General features: G+C 45.7%; 2 protein-coding genes across 2 annotated transcripts; both read left to right on the forward strand.

Annotated features, from left to right (window-relative positions):
• Nucleotides 1-332: 332 nt before the first annotated feature.
• LOC120321079 (4-coumarate--CoA ligase 3) lies at nt 333-2356 on the forward strand. Its single transcript, XM_039372469.2, has 4 exons — nt 333-780; nt 839-1037; nt 1101-1220; nt 1280-2356. Exons 1-4 carry the CDS (start codon nt 438-440, stop codon nt 2247-2249), a joined length of 1632 nt encoding a protein of 543 aa, XP_039228403.1. The 5' UTR covers nt 333-437; the 3' UTR covers nt 2250-2356.
• A 193-nt stretch (nt 2357-2549) lies between these two features.
• Nucleotides 2550-4474, forward strand: LOC6530740 (luciferin 4-monooxygenase). Its single transcript, XM_015197256.3, has 4 exons — nt 2550-2920; nt 2989-3181; nt 3240-3362; nt 3472-4474. Exons 1-4 carry the CDS (start codon nt 2575-2577, stop codon nt 4445-4447), a joined length of 1638 nt encoding a protein of 545 aa, XP_015052742.2. The 5' UTR covers nt 2550-2574; the 3' UTR covers nt 4448-4474.
• The last annotated feature ends 11501 nt before the right edge of the window (nt 4475-15975 follow it).

The raw sequence follows: 15975 nt of genomic DNA on the forward strand, positions 1-15975 counted from the left end.
AACCCAATTATTTTCAGGATTTTATGTACCCTTAGCAGTATCAACATGAATTCTCTAACAAATCCATTTGTTGGGAAGCAGGAATGGCTGACCAAGACATCCTTTTTGGAGCAATCTCAGCAAATGTGGACCAAACTCACCTGATAATTTGGCAGCGCCAGTCGTGGCCAAAGTTCATTAAAAGCGCTGCCCAAAGAAGTGAGTAGAAGGCATGTGTATGTGGATAGGTGGGTATGTGGGTATGGAGAACGTGTTGAACTAATTAGCAGATCGAACATCTAGTTCTAGCACCTCCCCAGTGCCCGACTGTATATATAGGCCAGGCCACTCTCGCCGAAACTCAGTTGCTGTGTACGGAAGTTGTGTTTTGTCCAATCGAACGGCCGAAAGGAATCGAAAAATCCAAAATCCCGAATCCAGAACACAGAGAGTGCCAAATGGCGGCCACCAAGTACGACAGCTTCGAGAAGATATGGTCTGGGCCAAAGGACAAGGAGTACTACGGTCCGGATATGACGCTGGGCGAAGTGGCACTGATCATTCTGCGTCTGTACTCGGACAAGGTGATGCAGGTGTATGATCCCACGGGCGAGATGCTCACTGGTGGCCAGTTGCTGGAGCAGAGTCGTCGGTTGGCCCACGCCTTTCAACGCTTGAAGCTGCAACGCGGCGATGTGGTCGGCATTTCGGCCAAGAACACCACCTATCTTACGGAAGTGGTCATCGCAGCTCTGCTGAATGGAACGCCCATCAATCCACTGCATCCGGATTTTGATGCCGGTAGTAAAAACCAGATATATGTTTATATAACTTGCAAAACGTTCAACTTCATACGCAGAGACCACGGCCTACATGTTCGAGATCACAAAGCCCAAGGTGATCTTCTGCGACCTGGACAACTACCAGACCTTGAGCGCGGTCAAAAGCAGCATCAAGTTCAAGACGGAGATCATTCTACTCACTGGAACTCTGCCCGGAGTGCGTAACATTCGGGATCTGCTTGCAGATGGCTGCACTGGATACGATGAGAAAACGCTGTAGGTAGAACACAAACCAGAAGTTCACAATAAGAACCCCTTAAGCTAGTTCTGATCCTGCAGCTTTGCCTGCCCGCATTTGTGTGGCGATGATACGGCCTTCATCATCACCTCCTCGGGTGTAACCGGTTTGCCAAAGGGCGTAACCCGTTCGCATCGCAGTTTGCTGAACAGCGCCAAAATGTGAGTAGAATGTGGCGATGGCTTTCAAAGAAATATGACCCCTAATGGAGATTGAACAGCCCTCAGCTCTTCACCTCGGATACAGTTCTGTTCTGCTTCAGTCCGCTCTACTGGATCAGCTGCATCTTCACCCTGCTCGCTTCGCTGGTCAACGGATGTCGCAGGATCATCACCAATCGTCCCTTCAGCGTGGAGTACTTCGCTGATCTCGTGGAGCGCCACCAGGTCAGCTTCGTGCTCACAGTGCCCCACCACATGGCACTGCTGGCCAAGAGTCCGGAGAGACAGGAGCTGGCCGCCAAGATGGAGTCCGTCAAGTCCTTCGTGTGCAGTGGCTCAAAGGTTCCGCTGGCCATCTGGCGGCAATTGTACGAGCTCCTGGGTGCGAACCGATTTTCCGTGCTCTACGGCCTCACCGAGAGCGGCGGAATTTCCAAGAATGTCGGAGGTCCACTGGGCAGCGAGGGCAAGTTGCTGCGCAATGTCCAGGTGCGTCTGGTGGACCCACACGGCCAGTCCTTGGGTCCCAACCAGACGGGCGAGATCCTGGTGCGGCTCAACCTTCGCTGGGGCGGCTACTATCACAATCCGCAGGAGACCCAGGTGACCGTCACGCCCGATGGCAAGTGGCTGCTCACCGGCGATCATGGATACTTTGACGACGAGGGATGTCTGCACTATCAGTCCCGTGACACGGATGTCTTCAAGTGCAATCACTTCCCCATTTATCCCAAGCAGATCGAGGACGTTATTCTCCATCTGCCCGGAGTCCAGGAAGTGGCTGTCTTCGGAATACCAGACGAGGTGTCCACCAATCTCACCGCCTGTGCCGTCGTCCGGGAGGAGAATGAGCTGGGTGGCCAGCTAACCGAGGCGGATGTCAAGGGAGTTGTGGCGGAACATCTCAGCGATGCCTTCCACATCCGCGGCGGAGTCTTCTTTGTGGACAGTCTGCCAAAGACGCAGAACTGTAAGGTGCAGCGCAGGAAAATCTGGTCGCAGTTGAGCGAGGCAACCACCCATCTGTGAGTTAAGATTAATGCTAAATATAATCAAATATAATCAGTTGTTTTTAATCGTGTTTCATAAATATAAACACAGTGAATCATCAGAAGAACTGTCCAAGAAATTAAAAAGTTTCCATGTCTGCTTTTGATTAGTTTTGATTAGCGGGATACAGAAGCGGGTCCGAGATGTCAATGAGTAAATCAGCATCTATTTTAGTTGACACTGGCGACAAGCATCGATGTCTTGCCGTGTCCGACTAATTAGCAGCTCTACTTTGTTTTCCGTACTCCCGGTGCCATATAAAACCCAAATGAGGCGCAATAAAGCACTTATTCGATCGCCAGCCATGAGCTGTGAGGTGCACTACGATGCCGCATCGCGAACTTGGTTCGGACCGCGTGGCAAGGACTTCTACGGTCCGGAGATGACCCTGGGCGAGGTCATCATGCGCGTGCTGCAGATCAACGCCGATCAGGTGATGCAGACCTGCGATCCCACGGGTCAGGAGCTCACCGGTGCCCAGCTGGCTCAGCTCAGTGCCCGCATCGCACAGGCCTTCAAGAGATTGGGTCTGCGGAGGGGCGATGTCGTCGGAATATCGGCCAATAACTCCACTTATCTGACCAGTGTTATAATTGCGGCTCTGCTCCGCGGCATTCCCATCAATCCACTGCATCCGGAGTTCACTGAAGGTAAGACTAAGTTGATAGAAGATACTTGTATTATCGTGATGGGTATATCTTCTTTAATTTTCTTTCAGAGACTGTCAAATACATGTATGACATCACAGAGCCGAAGCTGATCTTTTGCGATGTAGAGAACTACCATATAATAAAGTCGGTCAATGGGAAGTTGAAAAACCCCGCCAAGATTTATCTGGTCAATGGAAAATTGGAGGGAGTGCTGGATATAAGCGTGCTGCTAAATGATAATGACTGCATTACAGCAGCCGCGTAAGTTCCTGGTACTTTGTGACGAATTAAATCAAGTTTAATTGTTTCCTTATTTTAGGTACGTTCCTTGCCCAAAGTTACATGGCGATCACACGGCATTCATTGTGTGCTCCTCGGGAACTACGGGAATGCCAAAGGGCGTCACCCGATCCCATCGCAGTTTACTCTGTAATTGCAAGAAGTAAGCAAAATATTATACCTGATTTCGAATATTTTATATCTTCACGGTCCAATGAATACTGCTCCGATTTGGATATCTATTAAATTATTATTAATACTTCTCATTACAGTCCGAACACCTACACCAGGGATAGCGTGCTGCTGTCGTTCAGTCCCCTCTACTGGATATCGGGAACCATCATTCTGCTGGCCTCCCTCCTCAACGGCTGTCGTCGGATAATCACCAATCGGCCATATAGTGTGGAGTACCTCCTCCAACTGGTGGCTACACACAAGGTGACCTTCCTGTTCCTGGCCTCCCATCAGATAGCACTGCTCTCCAAACACGACAGTGATGTGATGGAGCTGAGGGCCCAGCTACAATCCATACGGGTTCTGATTGGAGCTGGATCCAAAGTGTGCAAGGCGGTGTCTCGCAGGATGTACGAGTTGATTGGTAACCAGAGATTCGTAGTGGGCTACGGACTGTCGGAGATGGGTGGACTGAGCAAAAATGTGGGTGGACCGGTGGGTTGCGAGGGCAAGGTCATGCGGAATGTGGAGCTGAGGGTGCTGGACAAACTGAAGATGCCACTTGGCATTAATGAAGTGGGCATCATCTACGCCCGCTTGCGATTCAAGTGGGAGGGTTACTACCGAAACCCGGAGGCCACGAGAAGAGCCCTCAGCTCCGACGGAATGTGGTTCCGCACGGGTGATATCGGTTACCTGGACAGCGAGGGCTACCTGTACATCCAGACCCGTGACACCGATGTCTTCAAGTTCAACAACTTCCAGATCTATCCCGAGCAGATCGAGGAGTTCATCCTGCGGTTGCCCGGCGTTAGTGAGGCCTGCGTCTTCGGCATACCCGACGAAGTGGCCACCAATCTCACTGCCTGCGCCGTGGTTCGTACCAAAAGTCCGGAGGGGGAGCGCCTTACGGCGGATCACATCCGAAACATCGTAGAGCGCCACTTGAGCGGAGCCTACCACATTCGTGGAGGTGTGTACTTCATCGACAGCCTGCCAAAGACACCCAATGATAAGCTGCAGAGGCGAAAGGTCCTGGGTCTTGTACAGCAGCTCGAAGTCGAAGCTGAATAAAATATAGTTACCACATATAATATTTAACCTTTAAAAGCATTCGATATTTGTTTGCATTTTCTAGATTGCTGATTTTTAAAAGCAAAATACTGCACCATCAACATCAATCCACTGTGCTTGCTTTGGGGCTGCCGGCTAACTAATGTCGGCAACTCAATGAATTCCAATCGAGGTTCAAATTGTAAAAGCCCTGTCTGAAAGGCTTTCGAGGATGGGGTCTTCGACTTGGACACTACCGGTGGATTGGGGGGAGGTGGTGGGTCCCATTGGCAATGCCAATGACAAGCAATTTGTTATTTGTGGCACCCCTGCGGCTGCGACTCCAGTTGCAGGGGCGTAAAAACATCGACTCGGTCAGATATTCAACATAAAATGAATTGAAAAATTAAAATTGCAATATGCATGGGGCATTGGACAGTGGGCAATGGACAGTGGGCAGTGCGGTGATGGGGGAAAAAACATACATATTTTATTGGTTTCTGTTTCTGTTTGGGGTTTTTAGGACTTTTGGATTCGAAGCCAGTCTGCACATATTCGACATTTGACAAATTCCGAATTGAAATGCTCGACAAAACACGATTCAATTTGCCTTTGCCCCATCCACACAAGTTGCAAATATAGCGTAGTTAGTGGGGGAGGGGGAAGCTAAACCCTATAGCCACATGGTCCTGTCGGATCGGTTTGGATCGTATAGGGCGGGTTTTGGCCGCCTGGTTCGGTCTCATTCCGTATCCGTATTTGAATCCGAGTCCGAGTCTGTGGCCGTCTGCATCCTGCAACTAATGCGGATTATCCCGGGGCTTTGCAAACTGCACCCAAGGTGTAAATTTGTGTGCCAGGGATTTGCATGACCAACGAATAACTGAATGAATCAATGCATGAGTAAGTCGGTGAGTGAATGAATGGGTAAGTAAGTGAATGGACGCGCTAAGGGCAAGTGAGTTGCTTAACAATTTCCGTTTAGGGGATAAAGCAAAGGAGGTCAGCAGCCCTTCTTCTTCTAAGCCTCTTTCGTTTCCTGATTTCGAAGGATTCGGTTCTTCTGGAATTCCTCAAGCCACACGTAACTAGAAACTAAACGATTTACATAAATTAAGTGCAGTACTCCAGTTGTGTATCCCATTTCCTAATTTAAAAAGTGAAAAAAGATTAGCTTGTCTAAATCTATCTGTTGACAGAACGAAGTGGTGTTGAATTGGAAATGTTTTTCTTTGAATTGTACTATCTCAAGCAAAGGTATGCAGACAAATTGAACCCATTTCAGAGTACCAAATATTTCAATGACAATTGTTAGGCAACTGCAACCGCAGTGGCGAGTGCATTTAAGCATCAGGTAAACATGGCAAAAATGGCAAAAATGTGCACTGTAATATGCTGCGCATTTTATTTGCCATTTGCACTTGGCAAACAGTGCCATGAAACAAAAAGGAATCAAGGAAACGCGCAGCATATGGAAATATATGCAAACAGTAGCAACCACATAGCAAACAATAAAACTGTACAGAAAGTGCAACAATACCAGCACTGAACCCACTCCACCCGACCCAACTCGGAATTTAGATAAGTTTCGTTTCCTTTCCACGCTGGCTGCTAATCAAACAAACATTTTCGGTGCTGGCCAGGGTGGATCTCACGAAAAGGGCGAGCCACGCTCACGGGATATCCCGCATATGTCCTGCGCCACGGAACATGTCCTGTGCCTCGATCGCCGAACTCTCGCACATCTGCCGTGCGTTGATTTCGCCTCCACGAAGGGGTGGAAATGCTGGCTCATACGATATGTGCAGCTCATAGTGGTGGCAACTATTGGTGGCACACAGCAGTTGGGCAAAAGGGCCGTTACTTTCGCTGCCACTCACTGCGCACCTGGACTATGGGCGTTGGGAAATCGAGTGGCACACAAGCCCTTATTTCACTGCAAATGAAATTAAAAACTTGTTTTTTATCATGTCGATTGGATGGTGTGATAACAATGCATTTCCGAACAATTACAATTGATTAACGCACAAGAACTTGACTGTGTATATGAATCTGCATATGTTCGATGGCACATTTCCATTCTTAGAGAACTCTAAAGCTAATTTCAATGCTTTAAAGCTGTTTAGATACACCGAAACTCATCTCACACCACCTGAGTTGCGCCTGACACGTGTAACAGCGCCTATGGAAACCACAGTAGGTGTGCTCGGGATGTGGGGGAATGCATTGCAAATGCTCTGCGGTGGGGTAATATTTAACTAAGTTAGCACAGCTCTGGGCTCCTCACTCAGGGGCCACATTCAAATCAACTTCGGGACCCATGCAATATTTATGCCACGCCTTCCCCAAGAGCCACTAGCACAACCCACATCCCAGAGATGGGTCTACACGTGCATCTGACTTGTGGTCGCTCGCCGGGCAGGATTCCCCAAAGTCCGAGTGGTCCAAGTGTGGGCTGCGTCGTCCTGCCGCCGCTGGTCAGGGACATCCGTGTCCGTGTTTGGCGGTTAATAAAATGTGTGTGTTTTGTTGCCTTGCGGTTGCCTATGCCTATGCCCCTGCCACGCCCACACTGCGCATACATTAACCGCCCCTTTGTGGAGCATTCTTATGCGATTTCCCGGTGTCGACCTGATGCTGCGCCTGCCGCTTTTATCTGCTCAATGCGATGGAGCGTGCCACGGCTGCCAATGAGGCATAAATTCTTGATTTCACGCAGTTTTGATTGATGGCAGAGGATGTGTGAGAAGTGCCCCCCACACGGTAAAAAAATTAGGAAATGGTAATTTTTGAAATAAAATAAAAATAAATAATTGTATATTACAAATGATTTATATTGTGGTGCTCTAATGAGGTAATATATTTGTGAAATTTTTTAAAATATTCACTTGCGATTGTTAAAAAGTTTTCTGTGCATTTAAGGAGAGCAAATAAAAGATGCTGGCTCGGAAGTTGAGGGCTTTGACAAGGCTCTTGGAAATCCCCGAAAACGGCAAAAACACATAATATTACAATCGGATTCGATGTGAAAGCTGCGGGCCCCAAAAGATAAACACGAAACTTATCCTTACACAATGGAATTAAAAATTTGTGTACATTTTGTGTGTTGCTGTGACAAAAGGAGACTTGATAAGCTTTTGAATGGAAAAGGTGCATCCCAAAGTATTTAATACGCGTTCACATCCTGGATTAGATAAGCCAGAGAAAAGATTTGCGAAAATGTAAGAATGCTGTATGAATACTGAACTGGAAATGCTCTGCAATAAAACAAAGTTTTTTACATCATTAAAAATCATTAAATTAGTATTTAGCACAGTTATTGCTTGATAATACAAATAAAGTTAGGGCATTTTCTGTAATAAATATTTAAATAAATATTGACTTCATAGAACTGAAGTTAGTGGTGTCCGGAATTTCCTTACTAATGATTTCTTCGGCCGGCCGACGTGAGGATCTGCAGCTGTTGGGCTGGCTTTAATTTCCTTGGGACGGACAGGAAGCCTACAACCGGAAAACTTTCTTGGCCTGAATGGTAGTTGGGAAAAAGGACGCGTGTCCTAACGCCTGCCAGCCGTCTGTCTGGCCACGCTTCGCGGCGCCTACGCAGGACATGGCAGGCGGAGGGGTGGGATCCTCGGGAATAGGTGCCAGGATAAGGGTTGGCCGTGGTAGGTCCTTGGTCCTTTGGGGGTGGAGTGGAGGAGCGGAGGTCTTGGCACACGCCGCTGGCGTCTCAGTTGAGCGCTTCTTGGTCAGGGCCCACTGAATAATAGTTCACTTTTCATCGCAGATAGGGAAATGTATAAATAAGCATTCACGAACAGCAGATCCTGCAGCCCCTTTTCCCACTTGCCCCTCGGCCACCAGTTTATTCTCTCCTGCTGTATGGATTATAATTTGTGAAGACACGCAATCGCAAGCCCACAAACGCCCACGTTTGGACCTAAACTTTACACGATAAAAAATAAATATGCATCAATTTAAGCTAAGCATGCATTTAAAAAATAACTAACAAATTATTGGGCTTTTGTGATAATTAATGAATTGAATAATAGTTACTCTTAGTTAATATTGAGGGTAAATTAACTCCTGCAATTCTATTTCCTGTGTAAAAGAAAAATTCATCATTAAATTACGTCTGAGAAGAAAAATATGAGGAAGAAGCCGCCGCAGCAGAAAATGTTGGGGAAATCATTTATCCTGCCATGGACCAAGGCTGTTGAAAGAAGCGAAATTTTCATAGAACACTCCTTATTGCTGCCATGTTTGTCTTGCAATGTGAGGCAAAAAACAAACGTCCCACGCCACGCCCACCAATTCCGGACGCAGCTTAGTTCATTTGCTCGCAGAAAAATAAGCTTTTCCTCCGCTGTACACTCGTATTTAAGCAAATATTTGACATGCTCCACAGCCCTGCGATGCAGCACGGCAAATGTTGAAAGCTTAAAGCGTAAATCAATATTTGTCACAGCAAATGGGGAGCCCATCGCATCCAGTGGGGCTCTTAATCGCATACGGGAATGTAGCGGACTTAAAAACATCAGAATGTGAAATGTGAAGAAGAAGGGGGTTTTGGAGCTGCCTGATAAGATGGGCCAGGTGGAGTTCGAGTTGGGCAAACAATCGGAGCCGGCTGATAAGGCATTATATATTGCCCTCGAAGGTGGAAGCGCTACAAATGAACTCCTCAAACAAATATTTAAGGTATGCACAGCCATTCGGTCTTGTAGTGAAATTAAACCCTATTCTCCATTTTCCATTCATTTTTATTTGCCAGCAACAAACATATTTTTTCATCGCGAGGAGCAGCGCGGCGAAAAAGGATTGCATTTTTATTGCAGTTTGCATAAAAGAGAAGAACGTGGGAAACCAGTTTTTTCCCCTATTTAATCTATAATAACTTTCTGATTGCGATGACTCGCCGCGGTAGAAAGTAAAATAAAAAGGGCATAAAACGTGTGCACAACTTTAATTCATTTTCACCCAATCAAAATTACATTTTCATTACTAGTAACACCAACGGAGTCGATTTCCTATTTTTTATGTTCATCTATCGGTTTAAACTGCAGAAAAAGTGTATTTTGTAAATAACTTTTTATGCATGTATGGTAATAGGTTAGTGTAAACTAAAAAATATAATGGCCAATCGACCAATAAACTGTTAACCAACAAAAATTTTCCTGGCTTTCTGTTTTTAAGCAGGAAATGAAATATAATAGTTTAACAACTCTTTTATGCCATTTCTATACAAGCTTTGCGAAAAAATGTGAAGACTTTATTGGCAATGTCATACTTTAAAGTTATGTTATTTTGTTAAAATTTATTAGGCAAGCAATTGATACTTCCTACATTTTATTACGCATGATTATAGAGTGTCTTTTTTCTACGAAAACACACTATTTTTGAAGTCCCGATGTAAGACACTTGTAAAGGGTTGACTACTGCTGCACTTAAGCTGGTTTGGCAGCAGAGCATCTAAATTACATGGCCCACTGGCTGGCTAGCTGGCCAGATCCTGGCTTATATCCGTTGGATATCTGGCCATCTGGTTGGACTTGCTCAGTGCTGCAGCTACATTCAATTAATTTTACACGATGTAGCGAAAATCCAGCCCAGTAACATGAAAGAATATCCAGGGGGCAGCGGCCGCTTGGAACGGGGAGCTAACGATAATTTTCCAACAGAAAGGACGAAAGCGGCAGGATGTCAGTGGAACAGGAGATGGGAGGGGGTATGAAGTTTAAAGCAAAAACTACGTTGTAATAACATTTTAACGATATTAGCACGAAAAATGTGGCCCGGCATACAAAAGCGGAAAGTGGAAAGCTTAACGATGCTAAACGAGTGCAGTCTGTGCGTGTGTATGTGTGTGTGTGAGTGAGTGAGTGCGGCAGAGAGGGCCAGATGGAGCGAGAGAGAGGCCAAAGGATGCGACACTCACACTCACACACATGTAAAGCGAAGGCTGTTAGCTTCGCTTTTGCGGCTGCCAAAGAAATCTGCAGCGCAAATTGTTCAAATATTTTGGCTTTGCCACGCACACAAGCACATCCAGTCCCGCCCCCTTTGCCCCTCAGCCCTTTACCGCCTCCCAAGCCCCCCAATCCCCCCTGGTTGCCCCTTTTCTTTTCGCTGCTGGACCGAACAGCAGAAGGAATGGGGTTGCGGGGGGTAAACATTGTTCAAATGCAGCGAGTTGTTACATAATCCACGCTGCCTCCAAAAACATATGTTATTGCACAGAACGCGCTTCGCTCTGACCCCCGTCCCCAAAAACCCCCTCCCCTCCACAATGGCCCCACTGCCCCACTCCCCCTTCCCCCAGCAAGCAGCCACATAATGGCAAAGTGAAAAGAGTTTTGCTTTCGGCGGCCTTCTTAAAGCGCCAACTCGCGCGCTGCCATGGTATTACATGCCACAGCATAAGTCCATTTATACACTTAAAAATAGAGGGGGTGCCAAAAATACTTTTAAAATCGGTTCCCATAACAGATAGTTTATGTTTAGCCATTTACCGATTTATAAGCACTTGTTAGTCAAATTTTCTTCTTTACTTCACATTCACATACTTCAAAACTGGACAGAACGCTGACTTTGTTAAGTGTTCACCGCCCCCAGCGTCGCCTCCCCCCCCCCCTCCCCGTTGCCGAGCGCCATTTATCCTTTCACCGCCGCGCACCCACAACATCTCTATCTCTTTCGCCACATAGCCATCTCACTTACTCATTCGGGATGCGTGCGCCCTAGCTTATGCAATGTTTTTTCGCTTGTTTTGCGGCACTGTCAACAGTTTTATTCCTTGCACCCCGCTGTATCCTTCCACTTTTCGCGGTCTTCCATTCTTTTGGCTTGTTAATATAAGGCAGGCGCCATCGCCGCATTGTTGTTCTTGCAGATAGGCCAGCTCCGCTCTGTTGGCCAACACTTATAAATTGTGTGATTTACCCCCAGCGCCAGTTTAAACAACAATGTGCGTCAAGTGAAGCATGTGCATGAGTGCGAGTCCTTCGTCCTGAGAGTGCCAGTGTATGTGTTTGTGTGTATGTGAGGCGTTAAAACAAAAGTCAACAAAGCCGCTCCTCCACTGTCTGTGTGTGCGTGTAAGCTACTAAAATAGTAAATTATGAGAGTGCACACAAGGGCAGCCGCAGCCGCAGCAGCTGCAGCAAGAACAACAACAACAGCGAGCGGCCAGGATGCATCCACCGCTCAAGACAAACACAAGCGCGTTGCATACTTACGTGGGCGCCAAGTGCCTTTGAACTTTGCCCTCAGCATTGGCTATGACTTAATAAGCAGCCCACTTGCGGGCAAGGACATCCATGACAATCCCACAGATGGCAAAAGCAGAGGAGAATCAAGCTCTTTCAGCAGAGATCTTTTTAAAAAGCTGAAAACTTAAAGGCCACGCAATAAGGTTTTTAGGCTGTTTAGCAAGTACTTGGATCCCTACTTTAAATCGAAGAAATCACACTAGGAAACTTGGAAATTTTATACATTCAAAGTACTTCTCAAAGTACCAACCATTCAACGCCAAGTTGAAGCAAAGAACTTAAAGTCATATGTACTAACGCCTTGATATTTACCAGTTTACATACCCTCCTCCATTCAAAGTTGAATCAGTCGAATTAGCTAATGCTTGTTTGCTGCCAAGTCTTTGAAAAGGCTTTGACCACGCTCTCAATAGAACCGCAGCAAACAGCAGCAACAGCAACAGCAACAGCAAGTGCAACAATGTCAATGCACTGTGCAGCTGATAAGCGTGGCAGCTGCAAGTTTAGAGTTTCTGCTGGTTACGCTGCCACGAACAACCAACTCAAGGTAAACAAGCGGGCGCCCAGCGCGGCAGCGACTTGTTGCTATCTTCTATCTTACTTTGCCAGTCGCGATTTCGCTGGTTTCGCTGTCGTTAAATTATTTTCTTTACTGCCTTCTGATGACACAGACGCGGCGGCGATAAGGAAAGCACCAGCTCCGCAAAAAGCTGAGCCAGCGCCAAGTGCAACTTGAGGCGCCTGCGGAGGCGTCGGGTTTCCGTTTCGATCCGAGCTATCGAATATTATTTCCCTATGCCCTAGCTCCTTATACCAACGATTTCCGCAAAGTTGGCACTTCAAAAGGTGAATTTCAGACTGTCAGATACAGACGAAGTTAATCACTTGGCGATCTGCGTCGCTCTTTCGCGCTGACACACAAAAACTTCGTCGGTGACTCATGGAATCCGAGAGTGTTGGGCTGGGATTGTTTACTTTTCACAGATAGCTCTTCGAAGTTCGAACTCATGCTGCAAATATGCCGCGCAAAGTCGCCTCGAGCTTCGCTGACTCTTTGTGAATTAAAATGTGTACTTAAATAATCTCTTTGGTCAACTATTTTTCATTCTCTTCCAATTGGTAGAAACCTAAAACCTTTTGTCTCTAAAACTTTTATCATTAGAGCTTTGAATTTTGGTGTGTATAAGTTTTTTAATCAGTTGCATAACTTCTGAATGTTTGGTGGCTATCACGAAGGGCACAGCTGAGTTACAACGCCACTATCAGCCTACTTGCACCAATAGGACTTAGCAGTTCTGTATGCAGCAATTAGAACACGTTATCTACTAGTTTTATGAGCCTTTGACTAGCCGATTTGAGCACTCCCAAGATAACACCGATAGTTAAATGCCACTCAAGTTGGTTTGCCCCATTGATCATCAACAGCACACACGAAAAACGCATAGAAACCCCATTTGTCAAAATAAATCCAGTGTTCTTTCGACACTGGCCCACTGAACAGTATCGCAATCTATCCATTGTGCCAGTTTGATAACATTTGGGCATGGGAAAACGAAGTTAGACATAGCTAAGGTTATGAACTCGGGCTCTCCAGAAGCGCTGCGCCATTAGTTCGCTCTATAAATAGCCGGCAAATGCATGTGCCCATAAATATCAGCAGTGCAGCATATCGAATAATGCTCGACTTAATTACACATGGGGGTAGGAATGCAGGGGTGCAGACAGCTGGCAGACGACGCGACTCGCTGTGGCATAAATGCACTTAAGTTTTCTTCGCCGAGGGCTCTGCTTTTTCGGGGAGGAAGTCGTGGCATAAGGCACACATCACTGCCACCGAAAAGAGAGCGGATCCAGGGGTGTATATGGAACTGAGCTATGGAACAGGCGGAGTAGAACTTGATGTGCATAACTCAAGAAAGTGTGTCAAATATCCTTTTTGGAATGAAGAGAAATAAAGTTTAGCTTAGTCCTTAACTTAAACGAAAGTTATGTTGGATGTATTATATTATATGTATATCCTGTGTACATAATCTTAAAAAATATAAATAAGTAGCATAATTAATTAATTTTTATACGTGTGTAATATCATCACCTTAGGCCGAAAAGGCAAGCAGCACTCTCGCTCAGGTAAATCACAGCAGCTGCAACCCTTAGCGAGTGCTCACTGTACGGCAATTGCATTGTAGCTCGCGCCAAAGACTGGCGCAGCTGCCGTCTAGTTTTCGGGCCTCATTCGCAGCCTTAGTCTCAAAATCCAAATCTCAACCGGAATCCTTCGCAGACGCAGGACTCATTCGCTCAGTCAATGCTCATTGGGCTCTGGGGATAATTGCTGCCAAACGACGTGACATTTCTCCCTGACAATCCTTTGTGCATTCTGCCCGGCATTTGGACTCATTCTTCTCCGTCATCTGTAGCTCCCTTGTAGTTGTAGTTGCAGTCATACTAGTACTTACTGTTCTTGTTATTGTTGTTGCTGTTGTCATGCCGTGCAAATTCAGGCAGCTCGACAAACAGACCGAAAGACAGACACAATTTATGTTTGTCGAGCGGTGACGAAGAAATTAAGGCCACACTGAGAAAAAAGTTCCATGTGCCAAGAGTTTTAGCTTCAGATATAAGCCTATGACTGAAGATAGAAACTTTCCCAACATAGTCATTATAAATGCCACGACTGTTTTTTAACATTAAATTAGAAACCAAATAGTGAAGTAAGAGGGGGAACATTTCTTTCAGTGCCCTTTTATGGCAGCTGTGCCGGCTGAACTGAACTGAGCTGAGCTGCGAGGCTCGTGCATTTCGTTAACGTGACAAAAATACATTGATTACATTTTTTAGCTGCACTCGACTCGGGATCTGTGTTTTTGGGCTCTAGGAGCTGGGGATCTGGAAACTGGGAGCTGGAAACTGGGAACTGAAAACTGGGACCTGGGCGCACGTCCGCACACTTGGCACATTTGTCAGGGCAACGCCGCCATGTAAACATCTTGCACGTAGGATCCGGGGTCCTTTTGCATCCTGGCTAGATGGAACGACAACGAGTTGTAGTTGCAATCGGAGTCCTCGTGCCGCACGGGGTCTTTGAACTGACAAATTACATTGACAACGAATGTAGGGGGCAAATTCCATTCGTGTGCACTCTGAACTTCTTTTGCTTTACAGAACTGTCTCATTTTGTAAGGCTCCACACTAAAAAGTTTGGGGGCTCCACACTGAAAAGTTTGGGGGTCAATGCCATATACCATGGCCTTTCCATATAAACAGAAAAGTTAGGCATAGCTGTCAGCCAACAAATAAAATAAACAAATGTCAATAAATGCCAAGAGATTGTACTTTTCAAAGTTTTTACACAAACCATTATTAGCCAAAGCAGACTGTCTATGTAGTTTACATAGTGTTATTGATTTAAATCGCTTTGTTTTGATAACATTTATTTGTATAGGTATTTAAAAATGATATTTATTGTTTAATTTTTTGCTGCGCGTTGTAAAAATTTGTTTAAAGGTGTCAATTACATGCACATGTTAAACACCATACAATATTGAATGATTTTATTTTATAATTTTCGATCCTTCATAAGCGAAACAAATATAAACATTCATACTATGTACATTGCTTTCATTTTTTCGTTTCAGTGCACAGCGTTCATTAGTTGTTTGTGGATTTAATTTGCTTACTTTGCTTTCTACCACCCGCCACTCCGCCCCCTCGTCTATGTTTATGCTTATTGTTTCAGTTAGTTTCGCAATTTGGAAATTAACTCAAATTGGCAACAGTGAAAACAGCAAACACATCGTAGGTGCCTTTTGACTGTTTCCCCCGTCGAACGGGTGGGCGATCGAACTCTTATGGCTTTAATATTGTTTGCACCAATTGTTCAATTGTTCAATTGCTTAATTGCTCTCGATTGCTTATAATTTCAGTGTAACATTTTGAGTTTGTGTCATATTTCCGTTTTATGGCCCCTGAGCGTTAATGAATGGGCGTTATTTACAGGGCATTTTAAAGTTTCTGGTAATCTTATCACCCAGAAGTGCTCAAACTTGCGCAAGTCGTCAAACAAATTTCGAAACGGAAATTCCAAGGGGTTGAAATAGATAACTGCCTTCAAATTGCGCCCAAAATTCGCAACAACAATAACAAGCGAACCTAATCAAAAATCCAAAATCTCAGGCAGCTGCGCATGCGTAGCAGATGAAAGAGATAGCGAGAGATCGCACCTTTGAAAACGCTACCGAACAGCTGGCCCAAATCAATAAGAGGGAGAGAGAGTGA

The sequence above is a fragment of the Drosophila yakuba genome, chromosome 2R, assembly GCF_016746365.2.
Source record: "Drosophila yakuba strain Tai18E2 chromosome 2R, Prin_Dyak_Tai18E2_2.1, whole genome shotgun sequence".
Taxonomy (NCBI): Eukaryota; Metazoa; Arthropoda; class Insecta; order Diptera; family Drosophilidae; genus Drosophila; species Drosophila yakuba.

Excerpts from the sequence above, each read along its gene's own strand:
- LOC6530740 (XM_015197256.3), top strand. The coding sequence starts at position 2,575 with ATGAGCTGTGAGGTGCACTACGATGCCGCATCGCGAACTTGGTTCGGA. Across the intron at positions 3,182-3,239 it reads GACTGCATTACAGCAGCCGC|GTACGTTCCTTGCCCAAAGT; the intron begins GTAAGTTCCTGG and ends TCCTTATTTTAG. Across the intron at positions 3,363-3,471 it reads TTACTCTGTAATTGCAAGAA|TCCGAACACCTACACCAGGG; the intron begins GTAAGCAAAATA and ends TTCTCATTACAG.
- LOC120321079 (XM_039372469.2), top strand. The coding sequence starts at position 438 with ATGGCGGCCACCAAGTACGACAGCTTCGAGAAGATATGGTCTGGGCCA. Across the intron at positions 781-838 it reads GCATCCGGATTTTGATGCCG|AGACCACGGCCTACATGTTC; the intron begins GTAGTAAAAACC and ends CTTCATACGCAG. Across the intron at positions 1,221-1,279 it reads TTGCTGAACAGCGCCAAAAT|CCCTCAGCTCTTCACCTCGG; the intron begins GTGAGTAGAATG and ends GAGATTGAACAG.